Raw genomic sequence first — 25,623 nt, forward strand, 5'->3', positions numbered from 1 at the left:
ATACATAGTATCGGCTAGTGAGCGTGAGAGTGAGCGTATCAAGGACACTAAACGTAACGATGGCAAAAAGTGAGAACATTATTTTCATTATTTGTCTATTTTTCATGACTCTAAGTTTTACAAGCTATAATTCCCAGGGCATGGGGGCAGGTAGGAAGGATTATATCAGGGAACTTTTCTCTGAATCGAACTTCTTGTTGTTGCAAGAACACTGGCTTTTTTATGAGCAAATACATAAATTAGGTAGTGAGATTGGTAGAAATATCAGTATTCATGGTGTATCTGGTATGGAGGACAAATCATTGTTAGTTGGAAGACCGCACGGTGGCACTGCAATTGTGTGGGACGCCAGTTGTGAGGCAAGTGTTAATCCAGTTCAGTGGGATTCCAAGCGTGGTTGTGCAGTCACTATAAGTAGCGAATCAATTTTTGACGACATTATTGTAATAAATGTTTACATGCCTACCGACACTGGAGGTAGGGAAAACCTTAGAGAATTTAACAGAATTTTACAGGAAATTTCGGCTATACTTGTTACAAGTAATGTGGTAGATGTCATCATAGGTGGGGATTTTAATACCGATTTTAATAGGCCCGACTCGCCACACACACGAGCTCTACAAGATTTTATTGTAAATGAGAACTTGATTCTCGGTCTGACTCACGAATCTCGTGATGTCGAGTATACTTTTGAAAGCAAAGCTACTGGTGGTAGGTCATTACTTGACCATTTTATTGTTTCTGAAAGTGTGTTTAACAAAATAAGAAACTACAATGCGCTTCATAAAGGCTACAACATCTCAGATCATTCAAGTCTGCATATGGGACTTGAGATGAATATGCAGCATATGGTCCCCAATGACGATAACCTTGCCAATGAGCCCAACCACACCCAGGTATGGGAGAGAGCAACCCCTGAGGATTTATTTAATTATAGGCGTAGCCTCAGTCAGAAATTAGACCATATAGATATACATGTACCAATGGATGCTATTCAATGTCGAAACTTTTTTTGTACTGATCATTTTCAGGAGATAGAGCGATTTCATGATGAAATAATCGGGGCGTGCGTTGATGCTAGCGGGGAAACAATTCCTACTCCTAGTATTAGAAGTAATGGTAGAGTGCCTGGTAGAGCTGGGTGGAATGACGAGGTGAGGGAGTTCAAAAGAAGGGCCACTTTTTGGCACGATTTATGGAAAGTAAATGGTAGGCCGCGGCTTGGGGTAATAGCCGACATACGCCGCCACACCAGAGCCCTCTACCATCTGGCTGTGAGACGAAATAAGAATAAGAAAAATCAGGAAAGGACTGCTGCAAATAAATTAGCTGAGTCCCTAGGTAATAACAAGAATGACGACTTCTGGAAAGAAATAAAAAAGGTGAAAGGAAAAGGCACTGTACTCCCTTCTAGTATGGATAATGTGAAGGGTACGGACGCAACTTGTGAACTTTTTGGTGAGAAGTTTAAACGTTTGTATAATTCTGTATTGTATGATATAAACGAGATGAATGATGTGAAGAGAGATATTGATACGGGTATTACCAGACATTGTATTGACAATAATCATGATCATGTATTGAGTGTGCACGAAGTTATGAAGGGAGTACAGTGTCTGAAGCGAGGTAAAAAAGACAGTAACCCCAAAATTATGTCGGATCACTTTATAAATGGGGATCATTTATTACATGTTTACGTGTCTTTTTTAGTGAGCTCCATGATGAGTCACGGATATTGCCCGATGGGGTTTGTTCGAACTAAAGTAGTTCCAATTCCAAAAAACAGTAGAAAGTCTTTGAATACGTCCGATAATTATAGCGTTATTGGCAAAATAATGGATAATATATTCCTAAAAAAGTACGAGAATGAGCTAAGTACATCTGATGCCCAGTTTGGGTTCAAGGCAGGTCTCTCCACAGCTACGTGTAGCACGGCTATAAATGAAGTAATTAATTATTATAACGGTTGCAACACCGCAGTGTATTGCGTAATGCTTGATGCAAGCAAAGCATTTGATTGTGTTCATTTTGTAAAGCTATTTCGAATTTTGATCAAAAAAGGGCTATGTCCATTAGCGGCTAGGCTATTAGCCAACATCTACACACAACAACGTGTACAGGTTCAGTGGGGGAAGCATATGTCTGGTGAATTTACTGTATCCAATGGAGTTGTTTCAGGATGGGGTAATATATTCTTTAAAACCACGGATTTATGCAACATCAATTTAATATTAATCATGAAATACAGGAAGCCATCTTAGAAGCCCTCGACGTTGTTGTAGTTGTTTCCATGCCCGATTCCGGGCTAGCCTGAACAAGCTGATTATGAGACATCTCCCCCTTTAAGAGAATAGTCCATATGAGGGATAGTCAAAGTCAAACATTATTCAGTTCAGCTTTAATTGTTCTATGAGCACTATTTAGTTCAGCTTTAAATGTCTTGCAAACACCAATTCCAACATTCAAACAAAGCACAGAATTAACCATCCTTGTAATAACTAGAAAGTCAAAAAATACTCTTAAACACAAGGCAAAATTTAAACTAGTCTTGTAGAGCGATCCAATGCGCCAACCAAAACAAACACAAGCAATCTGGCTTGTTTTAGAGAATTACACCACAAAAACATGCTATTATGTTATCAAAACATACACAAAACAGCAAAAATCAAGAAAAATCAACAAGGCCTGAACTCACAGGGTCATGGTAGACGACAATCCCCTGTCGCACTCAAGACGGGTCTGTATTATTGGACCCAACACAGTCTTGATGCATCATCCAAATTAGGCCTAAGAATGTCAATGTCTATTTTGCAACGTAGTCTTTCGACCACACTGGGGGTTTGATATCTCTCCCAGATCTTGTCCTAGATTCCACCATAGGTGGCGTTACCGGTTGAGAAGGTGACGCAGGTGGCTCTGATCATGACGGAGCTGGCGTTCCAGCAAGATTCCTGGCAGGCGACATTGGCCTCGTACGATTCCTGGACGATTGTGGACGAACGACGTTGGCTGTTGAAGAACTGACACTTGGAGGTTCACCGGTATGCACGTTCGACGGAATTCGTAACAGGTGACGCCGATTGCGCCTATAATCCTTGCCTTCGCTGGATCTGATGATATATGATCTCGGTGTTGCGTGGTGTTGCACCACCGTAGCTGGCTCACTCCATTTCTTCTGACCGTCCAGTTTCACTCGCACCTTTTCTCCGGTTGTCAGCACGGGCAGGGAGGCGACTCCATGACGACTATCGTACTGCTGTTTGTACTGCAGCTGCATTGACTTCACGTTTTCAGATACACGTTTCGCGTCTGGCCATTGTGGTCGGAGATTACGTCTGAGCGTTGGTATGGTTGTCGCAATCTCTCTGCCCATCATTAGACGACTTGGGCTGTATCCAGTTGACCTGACTGGGGTTGAGCGATAACTCATGAGAGCTTTTATGGGATCATGTTGTCTCAAAATTCTCTCTGCAATGGCTACGCCACTTTCTGCCTGACCATTAGCCTGAGGATTGTGGGGGCTAACGGTTGTGAGTGTTATTCCCCACTCCAACGCAAAAGTTTTCCATTCTTTCGAATCATAAGGCGGGCCATTGTCCGAGACGATTTCACGGGGCACACCCCATCTAGCGAATATTGCCTTTACTTTCTTGATAACACTGCTGGCAGTTGTAGAATGCATATGCGTTATTTCAATGTATTTTGAATAGTAGTCCATGAGTACTAGATACTTTTCGGACTTCACGGTGCACAAGTCCGTAGCGATTTTCTCCCACGGATACTTTGGGTGAGGGGTTACAATTAACGGCTCGTGTTTTTGAGTCGGCCTTTGTTCTTGACAAAAGTCACATCCACCTACGAGTTCAGCGATCTCGGCATTGAGACGTGGCCAAAATACGGACATTTTAGCCCTGTCGCGACACTTGTTGACACCCATGTGTCCTTCGTGTATGCGGTTCAAAATGTCACCCCTCATCGATTGAGGTATCACGATGCGGTCACCAAACAAAAGTAATCCACCAGCGACGGAAAGTCTATAGGCCCTTTTCCACTACCGTACAATCTGTCCCTGTTCATCTGTGCCGTGCTCGGTCCGGACCCGGCCCACTTGTTTTGTACCATTTCCATTGCGCGCAATAATATCCAGGCCAAATTCTGGTGTCCACATCGGCCGCTGTCAGCAGCGCTACTCTCCTATTTTTGGAGTTAGGAATGCTCCATATTGCCCCTCTTGTTGTTGCTGAAGGTGCTGCTGCTGGCATGTTGTAGCGATATAAATCAATAACTTACGACAGAACTGCACAGTGAAAGAAATACCGGGGAATGACAACGGTCAAGGTCATTAGTGAGCATGCGCACTATTACTCAGATAAGTGGGCCCGGCCCAGTTCGCGTTTCCACTGCTCATTTTTATTGCCGAACCGTGCTCGACCCCGGTCGAGCTCACGTCCTTTTGGGGGGTTCGGCCCACATGGAAATGGCACCGTGCCGAGCCCGGTCGACCCATTTCCATTACACTTTTTTTAACCGAGCCGTGCTCGACCCGGGTCAAGGCCCGGCAATTTTTGATAGTGGAAAAGGGGCTTATGACGAACATCGAAGAATTCGCATGCTGTAACTGGCACCTGATTTCGGCGCTCTGGCCATCCCTCCGCCGTGAGTGAGATTACCGCCTGAAGTTCCTCGTCCTCTTTTGTCTCTTTTAGAATCTTCTCGATTTTAGCATCTGACATAGGTCTTGTCTCAACCACTGCATTGACGAACATCTTGACTTCTGATTCAGTATTGGATTGTTCACCGCTCAGGGGCTGTCTAGATAACGCGTCTGCAACAACAAGCGTAGTCCCAGGGACATGTTTCGCGCGTAAATTAAACGGCATTAGACGCATTAGCAGCCGCTGACATCTAAGGGGTACCTGGTCTAAGTCTCTAGAGTTCATGAGCGGGACCAGGGGTTTATGATCTGTAAGCAGCTCGAAAGACTCTAGTCCTTGTAAATATCTGCGGAATTTCTTACATGTCCAAGTGGCAGCCAAACACTCTTTTTCAATCTGCGCATAATTGCGTTCTGCAGTTGTGAGTGTCCTAGAACAGAACGCGACTGGTTTTAACTCTTCACCGTGTCTTTGCATTATCATTCCGCCGATTCCATAGCTGCTCGCGTCACTACTGACTACCGTAGGTTTGTTGACATCATAGTACGCTAGAACTGGACTATCGCAAACAAGGGCTTTTATTCGGCGGAAAGCCTCATCCTGTTGCGGTCCCCATGAGAATTCGCGATCCTTTTGCAAGAGTTCATTCATTGGTTCCACGACAGTGGCAAGGTTGGGAAGATATCGCCCAAGGTATCTTATCATGCCCAACACTCGTCTCAATTCCGATACGTTTTCGGGTGCATCCAACTCCATAATTGCCTGGATTTTCTCCTCATCTGCGCTGACGCCATCTTTATCGAACTTATGACCTACATACCGGAGTCGCGGTTTACGGAACTTGCATTTCACTTTGTTGAGTTTCAATCCGGATTCCTCAATCCTTCTCATGACCTTTTCTAGCATCTCGTCGTGTTCCTCTTCAGTTTTGCCGAAAATGAGGATATCATCCTGCCAAACTATCGCTCCGGTGTCTTTGAGCAAATCACTCATGATGCGCTGGAAAATTTCAGACGCACAGCTAACGCCAAATGGCAAACGTTTAAAGCAAAAACGACCTGCCGGTGTGATGAATGTAGTGAGGAGTCTGCTCTCCTCGTGCAGGGGAACGGCCCAATAGCCACTGGAAGCATCCAAAGTTGTGAACATCGTTGCGCCAGACAATTTATGAATGACATCTTCTAATGTTGGCAAGACGTAGCGCTCGCGCTCAACGGCCAAATTCAATTTCTTTAGATCAGCACAAAGTCTAACACTACCGTCCTTTTTGGGGACTGGTACGATCGGCGCACACCAAGGTGTGGGCTCAGTCACCGGTTCAATAATGTCCGCGGCTTGCATGCGAGCTATTTCATCTTTCACTTTTGATAACATGGGTATCGGTATGCGTCGAGCAGTGTTCAAACTGTATGGTTCTGCATCTTCTTTTAGTTTTATTTTGACAGGGTCACACTTTAGTAAGCCTGTACTACCGAACACGCACTCGCGTATCTCCTCAACACGCTGAATCAATCCGAGTTTTGACGCGACTGTTCTGCTCAGCAAACAGTTACCAGAACTTCCTTCGACTACGTACACCTGGAATTTATACCTGACATTGCGATGAGTTATGGGTGCAAGAAAAGTACCAATAGTTTTGAGTTTACCGCCAGGACTGTCTAGAACAACTTTCGGCTTTTCGAGTTGTGCATTGGTTTTAGCGTTTCATAGACCTGCTTGGATATAATCGACACATCTGCGCCAGTATCAATTTTGAAAAGAATGTCCTTGCTATGGACTTTAAGTTTGACAGTCCACTCATCGACTGGATTTTCATCCTGAATTCCTGTGTTCACACTACCGATAAAGAATTCGTCTGGTTCTTCATCCTAATCATACACGACAACTTCTTTGACCGTTTTTGATCTACAACAGTACTGAAAGTGTCCCTTTTTGTGACACCGGTTGCAGGTTGAATCACGCGCTGGGCACCCTTCGCCATATTTATGACGTGCCTTTCCGCACTGACCACACGTTTGGTGGGGATCGTAAGTACTCTGATAGCGATCAGAGCCCGAATTATGTCTGGGCCTACCGCCACGACCACGCACATGACGACGACCTCCACGAAATCCTTGGGGTCCCGGTTTTCCCCCTCGCGAGTTGCCTCGACTCTTCACCTCGTTTACATTTGTTTTGGAACCAATTGTGAGTTCACTCATCTGATTATTGACCATTTCGGCTTGACGAGCAGTTGTGACGGCATCCTCCAACTTCAGATTAGCCTTGAGTTGGAGTTCCTTGGAGACTTCACGATCTTTAATGCCAATTACCAGCCGATCACGTATGAGATCATCTTTCTGCACACCATAATTACAATACTCTGCAAGTTCGTGCAGCGCCCGTATGAATGACTCGACTGTCTCATCGGACGTTTGAACACGTTGGTTGAATAATGCACGGTCATGTATTATGTTCCTTTTAGGAACAAAGTGTGCATCGAATTTCTCCAGGACCGCGTCATACTTTTTCTGGTCCGCTTCTGACAGGCCAAAACTATCGAAGATGTGGTCGGCTTCTTTCCCCATACTGTAGATAAGGGTTGCTACCTGTACTTCCCCATCTTTTTTTTAAAGTTCTGAGGCCAGTCTATATCTCTGAAACCTTCTTTTCCACTCTGGCCACTGACCCGGTTTGTCAAACTTGAAAGGCTCTGGTGGGCTTATTTTTGCCATGTCTGCAAAAATCTATTCTCCTTTGGGTTCTTTGAGTCTCTTTTTAAAGACACGCTGCCACCATGTTTCAGGATGGGGTAATATATTCTTTAAAACCACGGATTTATGCAACATCAATTTAATATTAATCATGAAATACAGGAAGCCATCTTAGAAGCCCTCGACGTTGTTGTAGTTGTTTCCATGCCCGATTCCGGGCTAGCCTGAACAAGCTGATTATGAGACAGGAGCTGCAGGGTGGGGTGCTCTCCCCCGTTCTTTTTGGAATTTATCTGGATGAGCTTATTACGAGTATAAAAACTGACGGTTTCGGCTGCCATGTTGGCAACATTTTTTGCGGTGTATTTGCATATGCCGATGATGTTATTCTCTTAGCACCATCGTTCTATGGGTTAAATAAGATGCTAAACACGGCTCGTCAATTTTCTATTGAATTCAGAATATCCTTCAACGCATCTAAGAGTAGATATTTAGTCTTCGGGTCACATGACCCGCCAGGGGAGATTGTATTTGAGGGTACAAGGGTTCAAATTTCTAATGAAGAAATTCATTTGGGCATTCTTCTTGGTCCTGATGTTCGTCGGAGGAGGGTTCAGGTTTTAGTTAATGATCTGTACAAACGGACCAACATGCTTATGGCTCAGTTTAGGTACGCCAACTTTGAAATCAGATATAAGTTATTCAAAAGTTTGTGTATGCCGCTGTATGGTTACCAGTTGCTAGATTGTTCAAAACCATACATGGAAGAATTGTATATTGCATGGCGTAAATGTATTCGTCAGATTTTGTGTTTGCCATATCGCACTCATAATGACCTGTTACCAGCCATTATAAAGGACTGTAGCGTTCAAACTCAATTGGAGAAAAGGTTCGTAAAATTCATCAAAGGACTGCGGAAATCAGGAAATACACTCGTAAAGGTTACAGTTGGATTATTATTTGCCGGGAGCGTCTCATCAGTGGGGAAAAGTCTAACTATGGTGTTACAAAAGTACAACTGGAATAGGGATCAGCTGCCTGATGAATGTATAATGCTAAGGGACATCAATAGGGAATTTTGGGGATTGGGGCATAATAGGGTTGCCATCCAAGTTAGGGAATTGCTTGAAATGCGGGAGGCAGGGAATCATATTCTCACAAAAGAGGAAATAAACATGATAATTAACTTTTTGTGTACAGGTTGATTTGATGGAGTATTGTTTTTGGTGTTAGTTTTATTGTGATAGTTCAAGATACTAATGTAACTTATTCAGGATCATCTCCAAGAATGAGAGGTTTTCGGGTTCGACTCTCAGTCTTACCTTTTACTTTGTTTGCCTTATCGTAAACTTGTATTTGCACCCAACTCTGTATTGTCTTATTGCACCTTATTTTTTGTTATCTGTACAACGGAAAGTAGTACGAATAAACATATATATATAAACTCGGTAATCAGTGCCGAGTGTTTCACTGAAGTTCAGGATGCACTATTGAACACCAAAACTTATTCCTAGCCGAAGATCCTGTGTTGACCAAATTCTGTACGGATAACGCTAATAAAATCGTTTAGAATTAGGCCCCCGGCAGCGGCCAATCAGCTCCACCCGTGGGGCCTAATAGTATCAGGCTAATGAAGACCCCGGCGCTGTAATGTATTTACTATGTCATTATTGTAACGCCCGTGCGTGGACCGGTGCTTTTAGGACACGCAAAATATGTAGCTGTTCGGAGGATGGCGAGACTATCCCAGCGCAGCGTTCCCTTTTTCTAGGGATGTGCATCGAAACCTGACAACTAACAATACATGCTTTTCTTACTTGATAACGTCAAGCGAAGTTACAAAGCTGTGATTGGCGGATTGATGTACACAATGATACCAAACTACTAGACCAATTCTTTTTCCTCAAAAGGTTGACGAAACAATGGCCTGATTGGTTGGCTCGATGAACAACGTTTCTAATGGGCTACAAACCTACCTGTAAAAAGAAACTCGTCCCCGCCAGTGGCCAATAATCTGTGCCACCCGTGGGGCCTAATAGTATAAGGTTAATGGACACCCTGCGGCTCTAAGTACGGTTTTGAAAAACGCCCGTGCGTGGTTCAGTGTTTTGAGGATACGCATGTAGCTGTTTGGATGATGGCCAGACTATTCCAGCGCAGCGTTTTTACTGGGGATAACATAACGTTCACCAGGTGCATGCCCTGTTATTTTCGAATCGGCCAATCACTGTGCATATGGTGACCTGTGATGCCAGTCGATACGGGGAAATAATTAATGCGATAGAGTTGTTTACTCTCGGCCTTACGACTGAAACGGCACCATTCGAGGTCAATCCCCGTCCTTCTAGTAGTAGGACGGGCCGCGCCAAGGCCGGTCTAACCTGATACCTACATGTATGTGCAAAGATAAGGGAATTAAAAACAGGATGTTTTAGAAAAAAAGTCATCTTGAGGACAAATCGTTAATTGGTGAATTTATTTGACCTGATTTTGAATGACATACTAATGTAACAATATTTTAATCGTAGTGTTGTCAGGAAATTGCTTATTCGCTTTTCTTGGCATCTTTATTTCTATTACCAGCTATTTTTGAGCAGTTATCATAGAATTAGAAGTTGATAAATTCTTCTGTTTGAGGGTTGTAAATGCGAAATAAGCTTCCTTTGATAAATCTTAGCAGTTTCGAGTTCCCCTCAGGTGGCTGATAATATGAGCTGGGCATCTGCGTAACATTGCATAACGTTGCATAACATTAATTACTGACTCCAAGTCTATGAACTGCATAAGACAATTGTAAGAATTAATCACCAATTTAGTTATTTTCGCTACGTTCAGCTAAAGATTTTGTGCCACGCCTGGATCTCTTGCAACGAATGTTCATGTACATGTATACGTGTGCATGTTCATGTGCATGAAACTGAGAAAGACTTTGACTAAAAAGAATCTTAGCTGGCTTTTCGACCACTGAAGGAAATTTTCTCATGAATTGACTATTTCTTGAGTATTTGATTATTTCTTGTGTCAAATTGTTGATTCTTTCTTTCCGTCCTGCGATTTACTAACGATGTTATCCTTTGCTCTAATGAAATACATGTTGCTTTTTCCAGAAATTACCTGCGACCAACCGTCACGACTGTTAAATGGAACCTTTTCTGCCCCCGGACTATCAACCGTCGGTTCTGCCGTGAGTTACAAGTGCGACAAAGGCTTCGTTCTCGAAGGGAAAGAGAATTCAGCCTGTGTCGAGAACGGTCCTGGTAATGTCAAAGGGAAATGGGCAGACTCAACTCCCGTCTGTAGAGGTAAGACAAACTCAAAGGGAAAAGAAACCTGCATTCCTTGACTAATAGAGTCTTATTCAGCGTGTGCTACGAGTCAGTTCCGCCAGCAATATCCGTCTCTGCTAAATGGGCAAGTTTGTGCCCCAAAGGCCGCTGTTCTATGTTCATTAAAGGGGGGTTATCAGTTGGTAAAAGAAAATCGTTTTGCACAAGGATGGTCCTACCACGAAGACTGCAAGTCTAGGATCAGCAGTCACTTATCAGTTCGTCAAAGGGCTTCGTTTTGGAAGTAAGAGCTGGCCAAGGACGGTCATGGTAATGTGAAAGAGACATTGGCACACCCGACGTCTCTGTGTATAGGCCGTTGGGACAAGGAACTCTCCTTGCCTTGTTAGAAAAAAAATTCATATGCAAAGCGCGTGCTGTCTTTTAATCAGAACTGTACACGACTCAAATGGAATTAACCTTGTTAAATGTTTTGTCTTTTCTTCTTTCCAGCAATAACCTGCGACACGCCGTCCCTGACAAATGGACAAGAGTCTGTTTCGAAAACTGCACATCTTGGTTCAGCAGTTAGTTACCGGTGTAACACAGGTTACGTTCTAGAAGGGAAAGGAAATTCGACCTGTGTCGAGGATGGTCCTGATAATGTTAAAGGGAGCTGGGCTGACCCGATACCTGCATGCACAGGTAAGAGTAGACGTACATTTCATACAAAAAGAAGTTCTTCTTAAGTTTTGTCCTGATAAGAACTTTATTTGATACATGACTGAAATCATCTTCACCTGGCTAGCAATGGATTTTTGTTTGTGGTTTGAAGGAATTTTGAGATGGTCCTTAATGTTGTGTTGTATTCTTCTTTTCTTTTCTAGCTATTACCTGTGAACCTCCTGCCATATCAAACGGACATGTATCAGTCATCAAAGCAGCGGTGTATGGGTCAACTGTAACCTATCATTGTAACCAAGGCTTTGTTCTGGATGGGAAAGGAAGCTCCAAGTGTAGTCAAAATGGAACTGACAATGTTTATGGGAAATGGACTAACCAGTCGCCTGTGTGTAAAGGTAAAGTTCCTCCAGAGAGAAAGCTTTCCTCATTTCCTTTCTACATTTCCCCCATGTTTAGCGGGTGGTCAAAGTACCCATGGCACGACAGTGAGCTTTAGATGCGACGAAGGCTTCATTCTCGTAGGAAAGACAAATTCTACGTGTGTTCATGAAGATCCAAACAGCGCCAAGGGAAAGTGGTCAGAGCAAACGCCTGTTTGCAAGGGTAGGTCAAATGCCTACTGCACACGATTGGCCAATTGCCATCCCATGCACCCATAATAAACACTTAATTTCTTTGTGGTTTGAAGGAATTTTGAGATGGTCCTTAATGTTGTGTTGTATTCTTCTTTTCTTTTTCCAGCTATTACCTGTGAACCTCCTGTCATATCAAACGGATATGTATCAGTCACCATAGAAGCCGTGTATGGGTCAACTGTAACCTATCATTGTAACCAAGGCTTTGTTCTGGATGGGGAAGGGAGTTCAAAGTGTATTCAAAATGGAACTGACAATGTTTATGGGAAATGGACTAACCAGTCGCCTGTGTGTAAAGGTAAAATTCCTCCAGATTGGAGCTTTTCTCATTTCCGTCCTACATTTCCCCATGTTTGGCTTTGATCATTATCATTATCGATACAATCCCGTACTTTGATTCCTTTTGCAGCCATAAGTTGCACCACACAATTGTTACTAAATGGACAAGTAATAGTGGGTAATCAAAGTACCCATGGCACGACAGTGATCTTTAGGTGTAACGAAGGCTTCATTCTCGAAGGAAAGACGAATTCTACGTGTGTTCATGAAGATCCAAACAGCGCCAAGGGAAAGTGGTCAGAGCCAACGCCTGTTTGCAAGGGTAGGTCAAATGCCTACTGCACACGATTGGATAACTGCCATCCCATGCACCCATAAAAACATTTAATTTCTTTGTGGTTTGAAGGAATTTTGAGATGGTCCTTAATGTTGTGTTGTATTCTTCTTTTCTTTTTCCAGCTATTACCTGTGAACCTCCTGTCATATCAAACGGATATGTATCAGTCACCAAAGAAGCCGTGTATGGGTCAACTGTAACCTATCATTGTAACCAAGGCTTTGTTCTGGATGGGGAAGGGAGTTCAAAGTGTATTCAAAATGGAACTGACAATGTTTATGGGAAATGGACTAACCAGTCGCCTGTGTGTAAAGGTAAAGTTCCTCCAGATTGGAGCTTTTCTCATTTCCGTCCTACATTTCCCCCATGTTTGGCCTTGATCATTATCATCATCGATACAATCCCGTACTTTAATTCCTTTTGCAGCCATAAGTTGCACCACACAATTGTTACTAAATGGACAAGTAATAGTGGGTAATCAAAGTACCCATGGAACGACAGTGATCTTTAGGTGTAACGAAGGCTTCATTCTCGAAGGAAAGACGAATTCTACGTGTGTTCATGAAGCTCCAAACAGCGCCAAGGGAAAGTGGTCAGAGCCAACGCCTGTTTGCAAGGGTAGGTCAAATGCCTACTGCACACGATTGGCCAATTGCCATCCCATGCACCCATAAAAACATTTAATTTCTTTGTGGTTTGAAGGAATTTTGAGATGGTCCTTAATGTTGTGTTGTATTCTTCTTTTCTTTTTCCAGCTATTACCTGTAAACCTCCTGTCATATCAAACGGATATGTATCAGTCACCAAAGAAGCCGTGTATGGGTCAACTGTAACCTATCATTGTAACCAAGGCTTTGTTCTGGATGGGGAAGGGAGTTCAAAGTGTATTCAAAATGGAACTGACAATGTTTATGGGAAATGGACTAACCAGTCGCCTGTGTGTAAAGGTAAAGTTCCTCCAGATTGGAGCTTTTCTCATTTCCGTCCTACATTTCCCCCATGTTTGGCCTTGATCATTATCATTATCGATACAATCCCGTACTTTGATTCCTTTTGCAGCCATAAGTTGCACCACACAATTGTTACTAAATGGACAAGTAATAGTGGGTAATCAAAGTACCCATGGCACGACAGTGATCTTTAGGTGTAACGAAGGCTTCATTCTCGAAGGAAAGACGAATTCTACGTGTGTTCATGAAGATCCAAACAGCGCCAAGGGAAAGTGGTCAGAGCCAACGCCTGTTTGCAAGGGTAGGTCAAATGCCTACTGCACACGATTGGTCAATTGCCATCCCATGCACCCATAAAAACATTTAATTTCTTTGTGGTTTGAAGGAATTTTGAGATGGTCCTTAATGTTGTGTCGTATTCTTCTTTTCTTTTCTAGCTATTACCTGTGAACCTCCTGTCATATCAAACGGATATGTATCAGTCACCAAAGAAGCCGTGTATGGGTCAACTGTAACCTATCATTGTAACCAAGGCTTTGTTCTGGATGGGGAAGGGAGTTCAAAGTGTATTCAAAATGGAACTGACAATGTTTATGGGAAATGGACTAACCAGACGCCTGTGTGTAAAGGTAAAGTTCCTCCAGATTGGAGCTTTTCTCATTTCCGTCCTACATTTCCCCCATGTTTGGCCTTGATCATTATCATCATCGATACAATCCCGTACTTTGATTCCTTTTGCAGCCATAAGTTGCACCACACAATTGTTACTAAATGGACAAGTAATAGTGGGTAATCAAAGTACCCATGGAACGACAGTGATCTTTAGGTGTAACGAAGGCTTCATTCTCGAAGGAAAGACGAATTCTACGTGTGTTCATGAAGATCCAAACAGCGCCAAGGGAAAGTGGTCAGAGCAAACGCCTGTTTGCAAGGGTAGGTCAAATGCCTACTGCACACGATTGGCCAATTGCCATCCCATGCACCCATAATAAACATTTAATTTCTTTGTGGTTTGAAGGAATTTTGAGATGGTCCTTAATGTTGTGTTGTATTCTTCTTTTCTTTCTAGCTATTACCTGTGAACCTCCTGTCATATCAAACGGGCATGTATCAGTCATCAAAGCAGCGGTGTATGGGTCAACTGTAACCTATCATTGTAACCAAGGCTTTGTTCTGGATGGGAAAGGAAGCTCCAAGTGTAGTCAAAATGGAACTGACAATGTTTATGGGAAATGGACTGACCAGACGCCTGTGTGTAAAGGTAAAGTTCCTCCAGAGAGAAAGTTTTTCTCATTTCCTTTGTACATTTCCCCCATTTTTGGCTTTGATCATTATCATTATCGATACAATCCCGTACTTTGATTCCTTTCCGAGCCATAAGTTGCGACACACCATTATTACTTAATGGAAAAGTAATAGCAGGTGGTCAAAGTACCCATGGCACGACAGTGAGCTTTAGATGCGACGAAGGCTTCATTCTCTTAGGAAAGACAAATTCCACGTGTATTCATGAAGATCCAAACAGTCCCAAGGGAAAGTGGTCAGAGCCAACGCCTGTTTGCAAGGGTAGGTCAAATGCCTACTGCACACGATTGGCCAAATGCCATCCCATGCACCCATAATAAACATTTAATTTCTTTGTGGTTTGAAGGAATTTTGAGATGGTCCTTAATGTTGTGTTGTAGTCTTCTTTTCTTTTCCAGCTATTACCTGTGAACCTCCTGTCATATCAAACGGATATGTATCAGTCACCAAAGAAGCCGTGTATGGGTCAACTGTAACCTATCATTGTAACCAAGGCTTTGTTCTGGATGGGGAAGGGAGTTCAAAGTGTATTCAAAATGGAACTGACAATGTTTATGGGAAATGGACTAACCAGTCGCCTGTGTGTAAAGGTAAAGTTCCTCCAGATTGGAGCTTTTCTCATTTCCGTCCTACATTTCCCCCACGTTTGGCCTTGATCATTATCATTATCGATACAATCCCGTACTTTGATTCCTTTTGCAGCCATAAGTTGCACCACACAATTGTTACTGAATGGACAAGTAATAGCGGGTAATCAAAGTACCCATGGCACGACAGTGATCTTTAGGTGTAACGAAGGCTTCATTCTCGAAGGAAAGACGAATTCTACGTGTGTTCATGAAGATCCAAACAGCGCCAAGGGAAAGTGGTCAGAGCCAACGCCTGTTTGCAAGGGTAGGTCAAATGCCTACTGCACACGATTGGCCAATTGCCATCCCATGCACCCATAATAAACATTTAATTTCTTTGTGGTTTGAAGGAATTTAGAGATGGTCCTTAATGTTGTGTTGTACATGTATTCTTCTTTTCTTTTTCCAGCTATTACCTGTGAACCTCCTGTCATATCAAACGGATATGTATCAGTCACCAAAGAAGCCGTGTATGGGTCAACTGTAACCTATCATTGTAACCAAGGCTTTGTTCTGGATGGGAAAGGAAGCTCCAAGTGTAGTCAAAATGGAACTGACAATGTTTATGGGAAATGGACTGACCAGACGCCTGTGTGTAAAGGTAAAGTTCCTCCAGAGAGAAAGCTTTCCTCATTTCCTTTGTACATTTCCCCTATTTTTGGCTTTGATCATTATCATTATGATACAATCCCGTACTTTGATTCCTTTCCGAGCCATAAGTTGCGACACACCATTATTACTTAATGGAAAAGTAATAGCGGGTGGTCAAAGTACCCATGGCACGACAGTGATCTTTAGGTGTAACGAAGGCTTCATTCTCGAAGGAAAGACAAATTCTACGTGTGTTCATGAAGATCCAAACAGCGCAAAGGGAAAGTGGTCAGAGCCAACGCCTGCTTGCAAAGGTAAGTCCAATGGCTACCGCACAGGATTGGCCAATTGCCATCCCATGCAACCATAATAAACATTTAATTTCTTTGTGGTTTGAAGGAATTTTGAGATGGTCCTTAATGTTGTGTTGTATTCTTCTTTTCTTCTCTAGCTATTACCTGTGAACCTCCTGTCATATCAAACGGATATGTATCAGTCACCAAAGTAGCGGTGTATGGGTCAACTGTAACCTATCATTGTAACCAAGGCTTTGTTCTTGATGGGAAAAGAAGCTCCAAGTGTAGTCAAAACGGAACTGACAATGTTTATGGGAAATGGAATGACCAGTCGCCTGTGTGTAAAGGTAAAGTTCCTCCAGATTGTAGGCTTTCCCCATGTTTCTTCTACATTTTCCCCGCGTGAGGCACTGATCATTATCAATACCAATACTTTGATTCATTTTCTAGCCATAAATTGCGAAACGCCTATCTTACTGAATGGACAAGTAACAGCGAGTGAGCTAAGTACCCATGGCACCACAGTGAACTTTAGATGCTATGAAGGCTTCATTCTCGAAGGAAAGACAAATTCTACGTGTGTTCATGAAGATCCAAACAGTGCGAAGGGAAAGTGGTCAGAGCCAACGCCTGTTTGCAAAGGTAAAACCAATGCTTATTGTACACGATCAGCAGGTTTTCGAGGGCAGTTGAAGTTCTGGTAGCATTTACATGCGTCTCCCTATGGAAGTGGTCTTAACTGCAAAATATATGTTCATGTTTTTAAATGTTTATTTTTTACAGCAACATGTGAGCCGCTAGAAACTAGTGCGCACATTCGCTGCAAGATGAGCAAGCGGATGGGGACCTACATGAAAAAGTTGACGCTTAATAGTTCTTGTGTGACTTAAATGAGTTCGAAGCACGATGTTATTAAATTCGTTCAGCTCAGTTTTTCGTAGGCAATAAGGAAACGGTCATGGTCGCATCTTTTTGTGTGACTAAGCGACATATTCACTCATACATTGTCCGCGATTCAGAGAGCGTTTGACCCTTAAAGGCTCTGATCGTGGGCTGCGGACAGGACGTCGATAAATACATGTACCAAAGGCCTTGGGGGTCGGGGACTTTGCTTATGTGTTTATGGACCCACATGTGAGTATGGAGCAAGCACATTGCCCTCACCAAAGAAATATACTTTGAGCACCTACCCACCATCTATAATACCTATTAAACGCTCGCTTCTATTCTACTCTCAAGAAATTACCTGTGACCAACCCGTTCTACAGCATGGTAAAGCATCCACTGGTTCCTTACAATATAATTCAACAGTATCATACAGCTGCGAGGATAACTATTCTCTTACTGGGAAGGCAACGTCCACTTGCGTCCAGGAGGATAAGACTAGCATCAAGGGTGTGTGGGCAGATCCAATACCGATTTGCACAGGTGAGAACCTTTTGACAATTTCCGATATAAGTTTTCTTCGTCTCCTAAGACGTGGTTTGTTGGTGTATTTTACATGTCTTCTGTTGGTTATCAGAAATAAGCAAGGCGCAGCACAGTAAATAGAAGCTTAAGCGCGATCTTAATTGGCGTGTAGAGCATTTCTACGTGTTTACACGCGTCAGTAGCTCTGTCCAAATCATATTCAGTGCATCATTTACTTATTAGGAATATATCAAATTTAATTTCAAATTTTAATTTTGAACGAACTAAGTTGACCTCAATCTGCAAGACTTTCTGAAGCACGGTGATACCAGTGTAATCACATTTTCCATTACAAGTCTTGTGCTTTAATAATCACTATCGGGACAGCTCGCGGCCATTCACAGAATATGGCAGTGTTCAGTAAAACCTTAGTCGAATATATGTAAAAGAGCGACAACTTCCATTGGTTTTGCCCTATGCGTACATGATTATGCCTTCTTTGATCTAATCCTTACAAAATGCGATTTGATTGACAAAAAAATCCAAGGTCAACCCAATTTGATTTGATTCACAGAAATTGGATTGGAGTCACCTTCGTCGACATTGAATTACGTTCACGGAGACGTGGGAGGACGAACAAATACGCGTGATGAATCAGGTAAGTTTGGATCGTCAAAAAAAATTAAGAATGAGTGATTATAGACTTCACTGAGCAATTAAATGGAAACTATTGCGTATTATATACAACTAGCATTGTACCCGTGGCGCAGGTAGGTTCAAATGGGCTATACCTTGAATAGATTGAATTGCAATGATAATCTTATGCAATATCAAAGGAGCCATATCGAAGAGACAAATTAAACCAACCATTTGTCCACAGACTCGGACCTAGCTGTGGCGTGCTGTATGCGTGCATATAAAAGTATATCAGTTGGTCCGATAGAGATGATGAGGCAATGCCTCGTTCCTTAGTCAGCAATATGCGCCTTTTTATACGGAGAAGAAGGAGTACCCAGATAGGCCTTCACATGTCGGCCTCCAAATGGCTCGAGCCAATTGCACTATCACTACTATAACTTTAAAATGCGTGCTCCTCCCACATGTAGCCAGGTCTCGGGCAAGGCACTTACTCGACAGGCAAGCTAGACGTTCAGCACCGTGAGCAGCTCCTTGATAAGGCCATTTCAGGTTCAGCGCGCCTCTTCAGATCAATTATTGAAAGCTGTGGTGAGCACATAAACAGACCATGGTAACCTTCATTTGAAAATCCCTTCATAATCAAGGGCTAGCTCTGGCTAACACAACACCCATAAACAATAGACCACCAATTTGACCCCAGCTCCTTACTGCGGGAAAACCCAAGTCCAGCAACTGAAAGTACCAAAAATACATTTTTGTTTACATTTGAACTGCACACATACGTTTGTTTACAATTTCTTTCCCGCGAAATCTCGAACATCAGGTGACCTGCAATCTTGGATTGAAAATAACATTAACCTTGGTTCAGCAGGTCAACAGGTACAGGCTGTTCAAGCTAGCCGTTCAACAGGTAATGTTAGCCACCCCACAGGGAGTGCAGGTAATTGATTAAGCCCCTGCATAACTGAACAGCTATGATTTGGCTTCTGTGAGTGGTAAGGAGAATTGACAGTGTCTGATTAAAAATCCCTCATTACTGCTCCGCTGAAGTAAATTTCCGTAATAAACATAACGTTGCATCAGGATAACATATCACCTGCAAACGTACAAAATTTCGAGACGAAACACTACCCAAAAATGGCACTTTATCGAGCCGCCTTATAGTATTATGATATAGATTACTGGCAAGAATGATAATCCCAGATGAATCCCTCTATATAACCCTGTCACTTGTTACATCATCAGTAACTTGTGCTTGCCTTTCTCAAGTGCTGACCCAAATGAAGTAAAATGCGAATTTCGAGTTCCTTTTACATTGTGCGATTTGAAGGTTTCCACATCGGTCGAATATAAAGTAATGCAAAATGAGGAAAAGCTAGGTTTTTCATTGTGTGTTCCTTTCACAATTCCCGAGCGTGCAAATAGAGAACATTTCAGCAAACTCGGTCAAGACCACATTTGCCCTTGCTGCGTGCATGTATATACATTGACAATTTCTAAACTTCTTTATTAAAGTTGTTTACATAAGTTGTTTTACCCATTGATAATTTAAAACCTCTCTCTTGATCTCTTCTTTGTTATCTCTATTTTCAGTATCAGCAATGAACATCGGAATTGGTATTGGCTGCGCGACAGTTGTTCTCGTCTTGGTAATCATTGGTATTATTTTGGCAATCAAAAACAAAAGGTACGTTATTCCCATTTTCCAAATTATACCAACTGGAGTCATAAAATGCATGCAGTACACGATAGATTCGGATAGAGCCAACCGGATTATTGTGGTTTTTACATGTCGGTGCCAAGTTCAGCTTGACTGGAGTCTGAGGTTTTCCATTCTATCTGAACTTCGCTTGAGGCAAAACTAGTGCATGTACTTCTGAATCGATGAATCTGTCATCCAGTCTAAAATAACCTAAGATATCACCATAACATGAAGATTTTAAAGGGCGCCTTTTTCGATGTGTAAATGTGTTCAAAGGGGCAATCCCTCAAATCGTCTCTCAATCAGCCATGTCTTTAGCGAGTGCTTAAACGAAGTGATACTGTCTGTCATCCTTCTATGGGTCGGCAGCTGGTTCCAAACCAAAGAAATGGCCCACTCGCCAGAAAGGTTCTGTCCCAAATGAAGTCTTCGTGCGCTTTGGTTGCAACTTGAAGCAAACAAAAGCGGGTGACCTTGAACGACGAACAGATTCGGCGAGGGGAAGCTGTTGGAAACCATGCCGATCAATGAACACCTCTATTAGCAATAGATAGCAAAACTTTGAAAACCATACGAGACATAACCGGCAGCCGGTGGCGTTACCGGATGACTAGCGTAATATGATCGATCGTACTTGTGCGTTCTTCTCTCAAATCTCGCAGCCCAAATTTTGAATAAGCTGGATAGGTTCGATACTCTCCTTCTGACACCAAAATCCATGCCAAATACCTTCCGTTCAACTCATACCGGTTTCAATCTCGCTTCCAGGATGGCGAAGATGTAAGTGCTCGTGCGATCACACCCTACAACAAACCTGGAGGCGGGAAATGCCGGGTCGACTTTTATAGAAAGTCAAATGCAAACAATAAATGACGTTTCCTTGACATTTTTTTTATTGCATATTATGTTGGCTGGGGATATCAGGCAAGCAGTCTTGCCGAACTAGCATCATTTTTGTTCTGTTTGGAGAGCCGCTTGCCGAACAGCACTGAAGATCAACCCAGTTTGGCCAGCCCGGCTTGCCAAACATTACAAAATTCTTCCCTGTTTGGTGAGCTGGAGACTTCACAACATGGCCAATCAGCGCAGTGAACAGATATCATATTGGAATTAATATGCGCATAATTTACAATCGCAGTCTTCTCGTTCTCGCTCTAGATTCACTTTTGAATATTTAAAATAAGTCCTTATGTAAAATTGCCTACAAGAGTTCATGAAGAATTAAAATGTGATTAACTAATGGCCGGGTCTATTTGGCAAGCCGCTCGCCGAACAGGCATCTTTTTTTGTCCTGTTTGGAGAGCCGCTTGCCAAACAGCACTAAAAAGCCACCCTGTTCGGCAAGCCGGGCTTGCCAAACAGGGCAAAAATACTACCCTCTTTGGCGAGCCGGAGAGGTTACAACATGTTGGCCAATCAGAGAGCAGTGACGTCATATTCGAATTGATATGCGCATATTTAACAATGGCCGACTTCCCGCTCTCGATTCAATTTCTGTTACTAAACTCGGGTTTTGGTCAATAGTCCATGAAGAAGCATGTACATGTACATGACTGTATGGATTTACAAAAAAAGTCATAAACGTGATTTAACTGACAAGCATGTTAAATGCATTAGTGTGCATTTCTAAAGGCGTTTCACTGTAACTCCAGTGTTGCTGACCGTGTTGCCACGAATGATAATGAGCTCCTGGATGGTTGAATATGCATGAGTTCGGCTCTCCATCTAGGGCAGAAAAAAGGCGCTGTTTGGTGAGCCGGGCTTGCCAAGTAGTCACTTCCTTAACTAATAAGTGCAGTAAATACATTGTAAGGTCCTTCGCTATACATCCAGTAGTGTTGTTTTCTGCGTTGCCATGAATGATGATTATACGGATATGATAATGAGCTCCTGGCAGGCTAATGTATGAATTAGTTCGGCTCTCCATCTTGGTAAAAAAAGTCGCTGTATGGGAAGCCGGGTTTGCCAAATAATCAATTCCTGTTATGTTTCGACCCTCAGCTCAGACAAGGAAAGGGTATCATACCTCACTTTAGATTAAATAATAATAATGATAATAATAATAGGTATTGGATCAGGATAGTACAAGGGTGAAAGAACAATTTAGTTGGTGTGTACTATTACTACTATTCATCACCTCCGGTATTATATGGGTGAGTTACGCTGTTAGAAAATGAAAGAGTGCCGATCAGGGAGATCTGATCATATCAGGACAGTGGCAAGAAGCCACCAATGAAAAAGTGCAAAATGTGATAAGAGTGTAAAAATCTATTAAGAAGTTTGCCTGCTTTAAGTTCGGCCTTCAGCCCTAATGACTTGTTTCGATGAGAATCCCAGGTTATTTAAGACGTCTTTCATAAAACGTGAGGTCAAACCTCAATTCTTCCATTCTGTCACATATTGTACCTAAAATGTTTGCACCTGTGAAGTGCACCACATATCTTGCAGTTTTTCAAATAATAAAACAAATGTGGCAATTTTTATTTTCGCGAATCGAGGTTATTCGCAAAATTCGACAGTTTTCAGTATTCATTTGATCAGAAAATTTGTAGTCCAGCTTCATCGTTGGCCATCTTTGCCTATCGGAGCCGGTTTGCTGAACTTTCTTATCCAGCGTGAATAGCACATTATGCTACCTCCACATTAGCGATTAACGAGGTATTTTGCAACAAGAGGCTCGATTTCCTCAGACATTGGTCTAAGCCAGATATTCAAATGTATCGGTCCTGGAATGAAACCACACAGTGCCGGCGGACAGGGCCTAAATCGTGGTGTTAAACGATAAGATAGTTCTTTTTTGTCAAACAATCCATACATGTTAATTTTGTTTGTCTTGTCTGATATTTTCCAGTCGAGAAAGCCCACCACATGAAACACTCGAAGAAGAGCCCCCTGCCAAATCCAAAGAAAAGGTCTTCCAGAATCCACTTTACAATATAGAGGAATGGAACGAAGGACAAAACGAAACAAGGGGCAGTTCTGACATGAGACTTTCCGCCTAGATTTTGTTTGAGGAAAGTACACGGCATCAAATTATTCAGGAGATTTATAGCTGTGTTTCAGTTGGTGATGATCGATTACGTCACGCCAGTTTTCGACGTTACAGGACTTGGTCCCGGTGGCAAAAATCCTTTGTACATTTTTAGAGACATAATTTATTTCTCAGAGGAGTTAAACCCGTTCTTCTGAAGACATGAGAATGAGATTTCACAGATAGATAATAAAAAACAGAATAACTGGCGAAAAATATCTTCAATTTAGTGCATTCTAGCATTGATATTTTCTGGTAACGTATACATGGGGACGAAAAATACAGACGAGGTACGCGACGTTGCTGATGTTCACCACTGACTGACACTGAAGGTATCGTGTGAAACAAAATTGACCACATTTCAGAAAACGTCTTGAATTAGGCATGTTAGGAAGTCCATGTAGGGGATGAACTTATTAATAACAGATTTGATGGCTTTCACGCATCTTCTTGAAAACACAAAAAAAACAATAGCTACTAAAAGAATAAAGCAGAGGCGTCAAAATAATGATTATGTTTTGGTAATTGTCTCAATAGCATAAATTTAACGACCAATCATTTTAACTTGATGTTTTTCGGAAGGGGACTCAAGATGTTTTTTTTTAGATTTGTACATTTCAAGCAGAACACAACATCCAAATCTACCACTTACCAGGTGCTTTTTTCACGACAACGACGACGACGACGACGACGACGACGACAACAACAACAACAACAACAACATTGATTGTCATGTTAATTGTTCAAATTTGAAAATAACAATTAATCAATATTTTTTTGATTGTTCTTGCACCTTGACCTTTTTATATAGTCACCCAATTACTATAAATACATTAATTAGCTTTATCAGATATTTCTATCATGATATTTTCTCTATATCTTTTGGCAAATAACTTGACTGTATTATTGTTTTGGGCTTTTCAAGTTATGAAATGAGAATGTGGACAGGCTTTGTTACCAAGTGAAAATATTAAAATCTAAGTTAAATATTTTTCTTTTCTTCTTTTTCACCATCTCAGGTGTCTTTTCTTCGTTTCCACCTCCTCCTCCTTTCCTTATACCAAATATTACACTTTTTCCGTAGCCAGTACCTCAAATCAGCTAAGGCCCACGCCAGAATCCATCACACATTTCAGGGTATCAAAAACTGCCTGCAGTAAAATGCTTAAGTGCAATATCCAGATTTGCTGCAACCGAATAATCACAAATGTAATAACTCCCGAGTGTTTATCACGATAGCCCGATGGTCTATTTTTAAAAAGAGATCCTCGAATGCCGTAGGTTTAAGTTCGGTGGCGACCCAGAAAAAAACCATTTCACTTTTCATTGCAGTGTACGCGGGAAATGTCGTTCCAAAAATCACACCAAATGCCGTTTTTGAGAGTCGTTGTCTTCACCATTAAGGAATAAAATCAATTAAACAATACTTGGTCAATCACACGAAATATATCTTTCCTATTCGCCTGTCCGTGGAAGTGATTGGACAGAAGAGACGAACATTGGGACGACAACACCAACTTTCTTTTCGAGTTGAAACCTTAGCTAGAAATTATTAAATAGAAAAGGAAAGTAGGAAAGATTCCCTTCGATAGATATTGTCTGCCAGAAATATCACCAAATGGGCACAAGCTATTTCTGAAATGATAGACATATCACGAGTTTTTATTGAACAATCTTTGTTATCAAGAATTTGTTTCAAAGGCCACCCGCATCGGCCAAGAAGGGGTGCAAATTCCATAGACATCGCCACAAGACAATTGCGAAATTGGTTCATGCTATTACGCACTCCATATCCGAGAATTTTTTGGATATTCATTGTCACAGACCTGCTGTTTAAAGAAGGAACATTGTCAATTTATTTCTTGTACGAGAAACAAAATGAGACAGGTTTTCTATCTGATCATTGTTTGGAATGCTATTTTTTCAAACATCGTAGCAGGTATGTAAAATTAGGTTATCCTTTAGAAACACATTCTTATCGTTTGTTTCTAGCCTCAAATCAGCCAACAGCGACCGAAAACGCCTGTCTTTTGCTGAAATTGGCTCGCTTTCGTGGGATGTTTGGTCCCATACCCAGAACCCACTGATAACTAGTGCATGTCCTGAATTTAGTTGCTTGCTGGACTTGGGACAACGTGTGTCAATATTTTGCAATGTCATTATGGGCTTCGGATATTCCAATAATAAATGCATTTGCAAACCGCGCATCAGTAGCACTCAGGGTCAGCCATTCTATACTCGACTGTCCTTCATTCGGTTGCCGTGTACAACCTGTGGTAGTTTCTTTTAATTCAAGTTCCGCAATCGGAAGTTGACATCAGAAAATCTCGAAGGTGTTTTCCTCCTTGGCGTTTTGAAGCGAAAGACCAGGCAGAAAGTGGGTGTTACAAGGACATTCTAACGTTGCTGAAAAGTATGTAACGAAACCATTCGAACGAAGTGCCAAGTAGACCGGTAGTGTGACAACCACAATACCAAAACTGCTACACGGCGAACAGCCAGCGCTGAAAGCACCGAAAGA

The 25,623-nt window shown here is 42.1% G+C and overlaps 2 protein-coding genes and 1 long non-coding RNA gene across 3 annotated transcripts; 2 read left to right on the forward strand and 1 right to left on the reverse strand.

The window, feature by feature from the left end:
* Nucleotides 1-2,920: 2,920 nt before the first annotated feature.
* LOC135486802 (uncharacterized protein K02A2.6-like) lies at nt 2,921-3,904 on the reverse strand. Its single transcript, XM_064769902.1, has one exon. The coding sequence runs from the start codon at nt 3,902-3,904 to the stop codon at nt 2,921-2,923; it is 984 nt and encodes a 327-aa protein (XP_064625972.1).
* Nucleotides 3,905-10,460: 6,556 nt separating this feature from the next.
* LOC135485846 (uncharacterized) lies at nt 10,461-12,074 on the forward strand. The gene is made up of 3 exons (XR_010446639.1): nt 10,461-10,650; nt 11,128-11,319; nt 12,040-12,074. It is a non-coding gene; the product is annotated as an uncharacterized LOC135485846 (long non-coding RNA).
* A 4,038-nt stretch (nt 12,075-16,112) lies between these two features.
* LOC135486803 (complement receptor type 2-like) lies at nt 16,113-24,058 on the forward strand. The gene is made up of 7 exons (XM_064769903.1): nt 16,113-16,338; nt 16,521-16,667; nt 16,771-16,962; nt 17,560-17,748; nt 18,305-18,388; nt 19,963-20,056; nt 22,923-24,058. The coding sequence occupies exons 1-7, from the start codon at nt 16,113-16,115 to the stop codon at nt 23,071-23,073; spliced, it is 1,083 nt and encodes a 360-aa protein (XP_064625973.1). The 3' UTR covers nt 23,074-24,058.
* The last annotated feature ends 1,565 nt before the right edge of the window (nt 24,059-25,623 follow it).

Source organism: Lineus longissimus, chromosome 4 (genome assembly GCF_910592395.1).
Source record: "Lineus longissimus chromosome 4, tnLinLong1.2, whole genome shotgun sequence".
Lineage (NCBI taxonomy): Eukaryota > Metazoa > Nemertea > Pilidiophora > Heteronemertea > Lineidae > Lineus > Lineus longissimus.

What these genes read in the sequence shown, in the direction of transcription:
- LOC135486802 (XM_064769902.1), bottom strand. Translation starts at nt 3,904, where the DNA reads ATGTCCGTATTTTGGCCACGTCTCAATGCCGAGATCGCTGAACTCGTA.
- LOC135486803 (XM_064769903.1), top strand. Translation starts at nt 16,113, where the DNA reads ATGATACAATCCCGTACTTTGATTCCTTTCCGAGCCATAAGTTGCGAC. An exon ending in CCAGTCGCCTGTGTGTAAAG is followed by an intron (nt 16,668 to 16,770) that starts GTAAAGTTCCTC and finishes TTCATTTTCTAG; the next exon opens with CCATAAATTGCGAAACGCCT. An exon ending in TTGGCAATCAAAAACAAAAG is followed by an intron (nt 20,057 to 22,922) that starts GTACGTTATTCC and finishes GATATTTTCCAG; the next exon opens with TCGAGAAAGCCCACCACATG.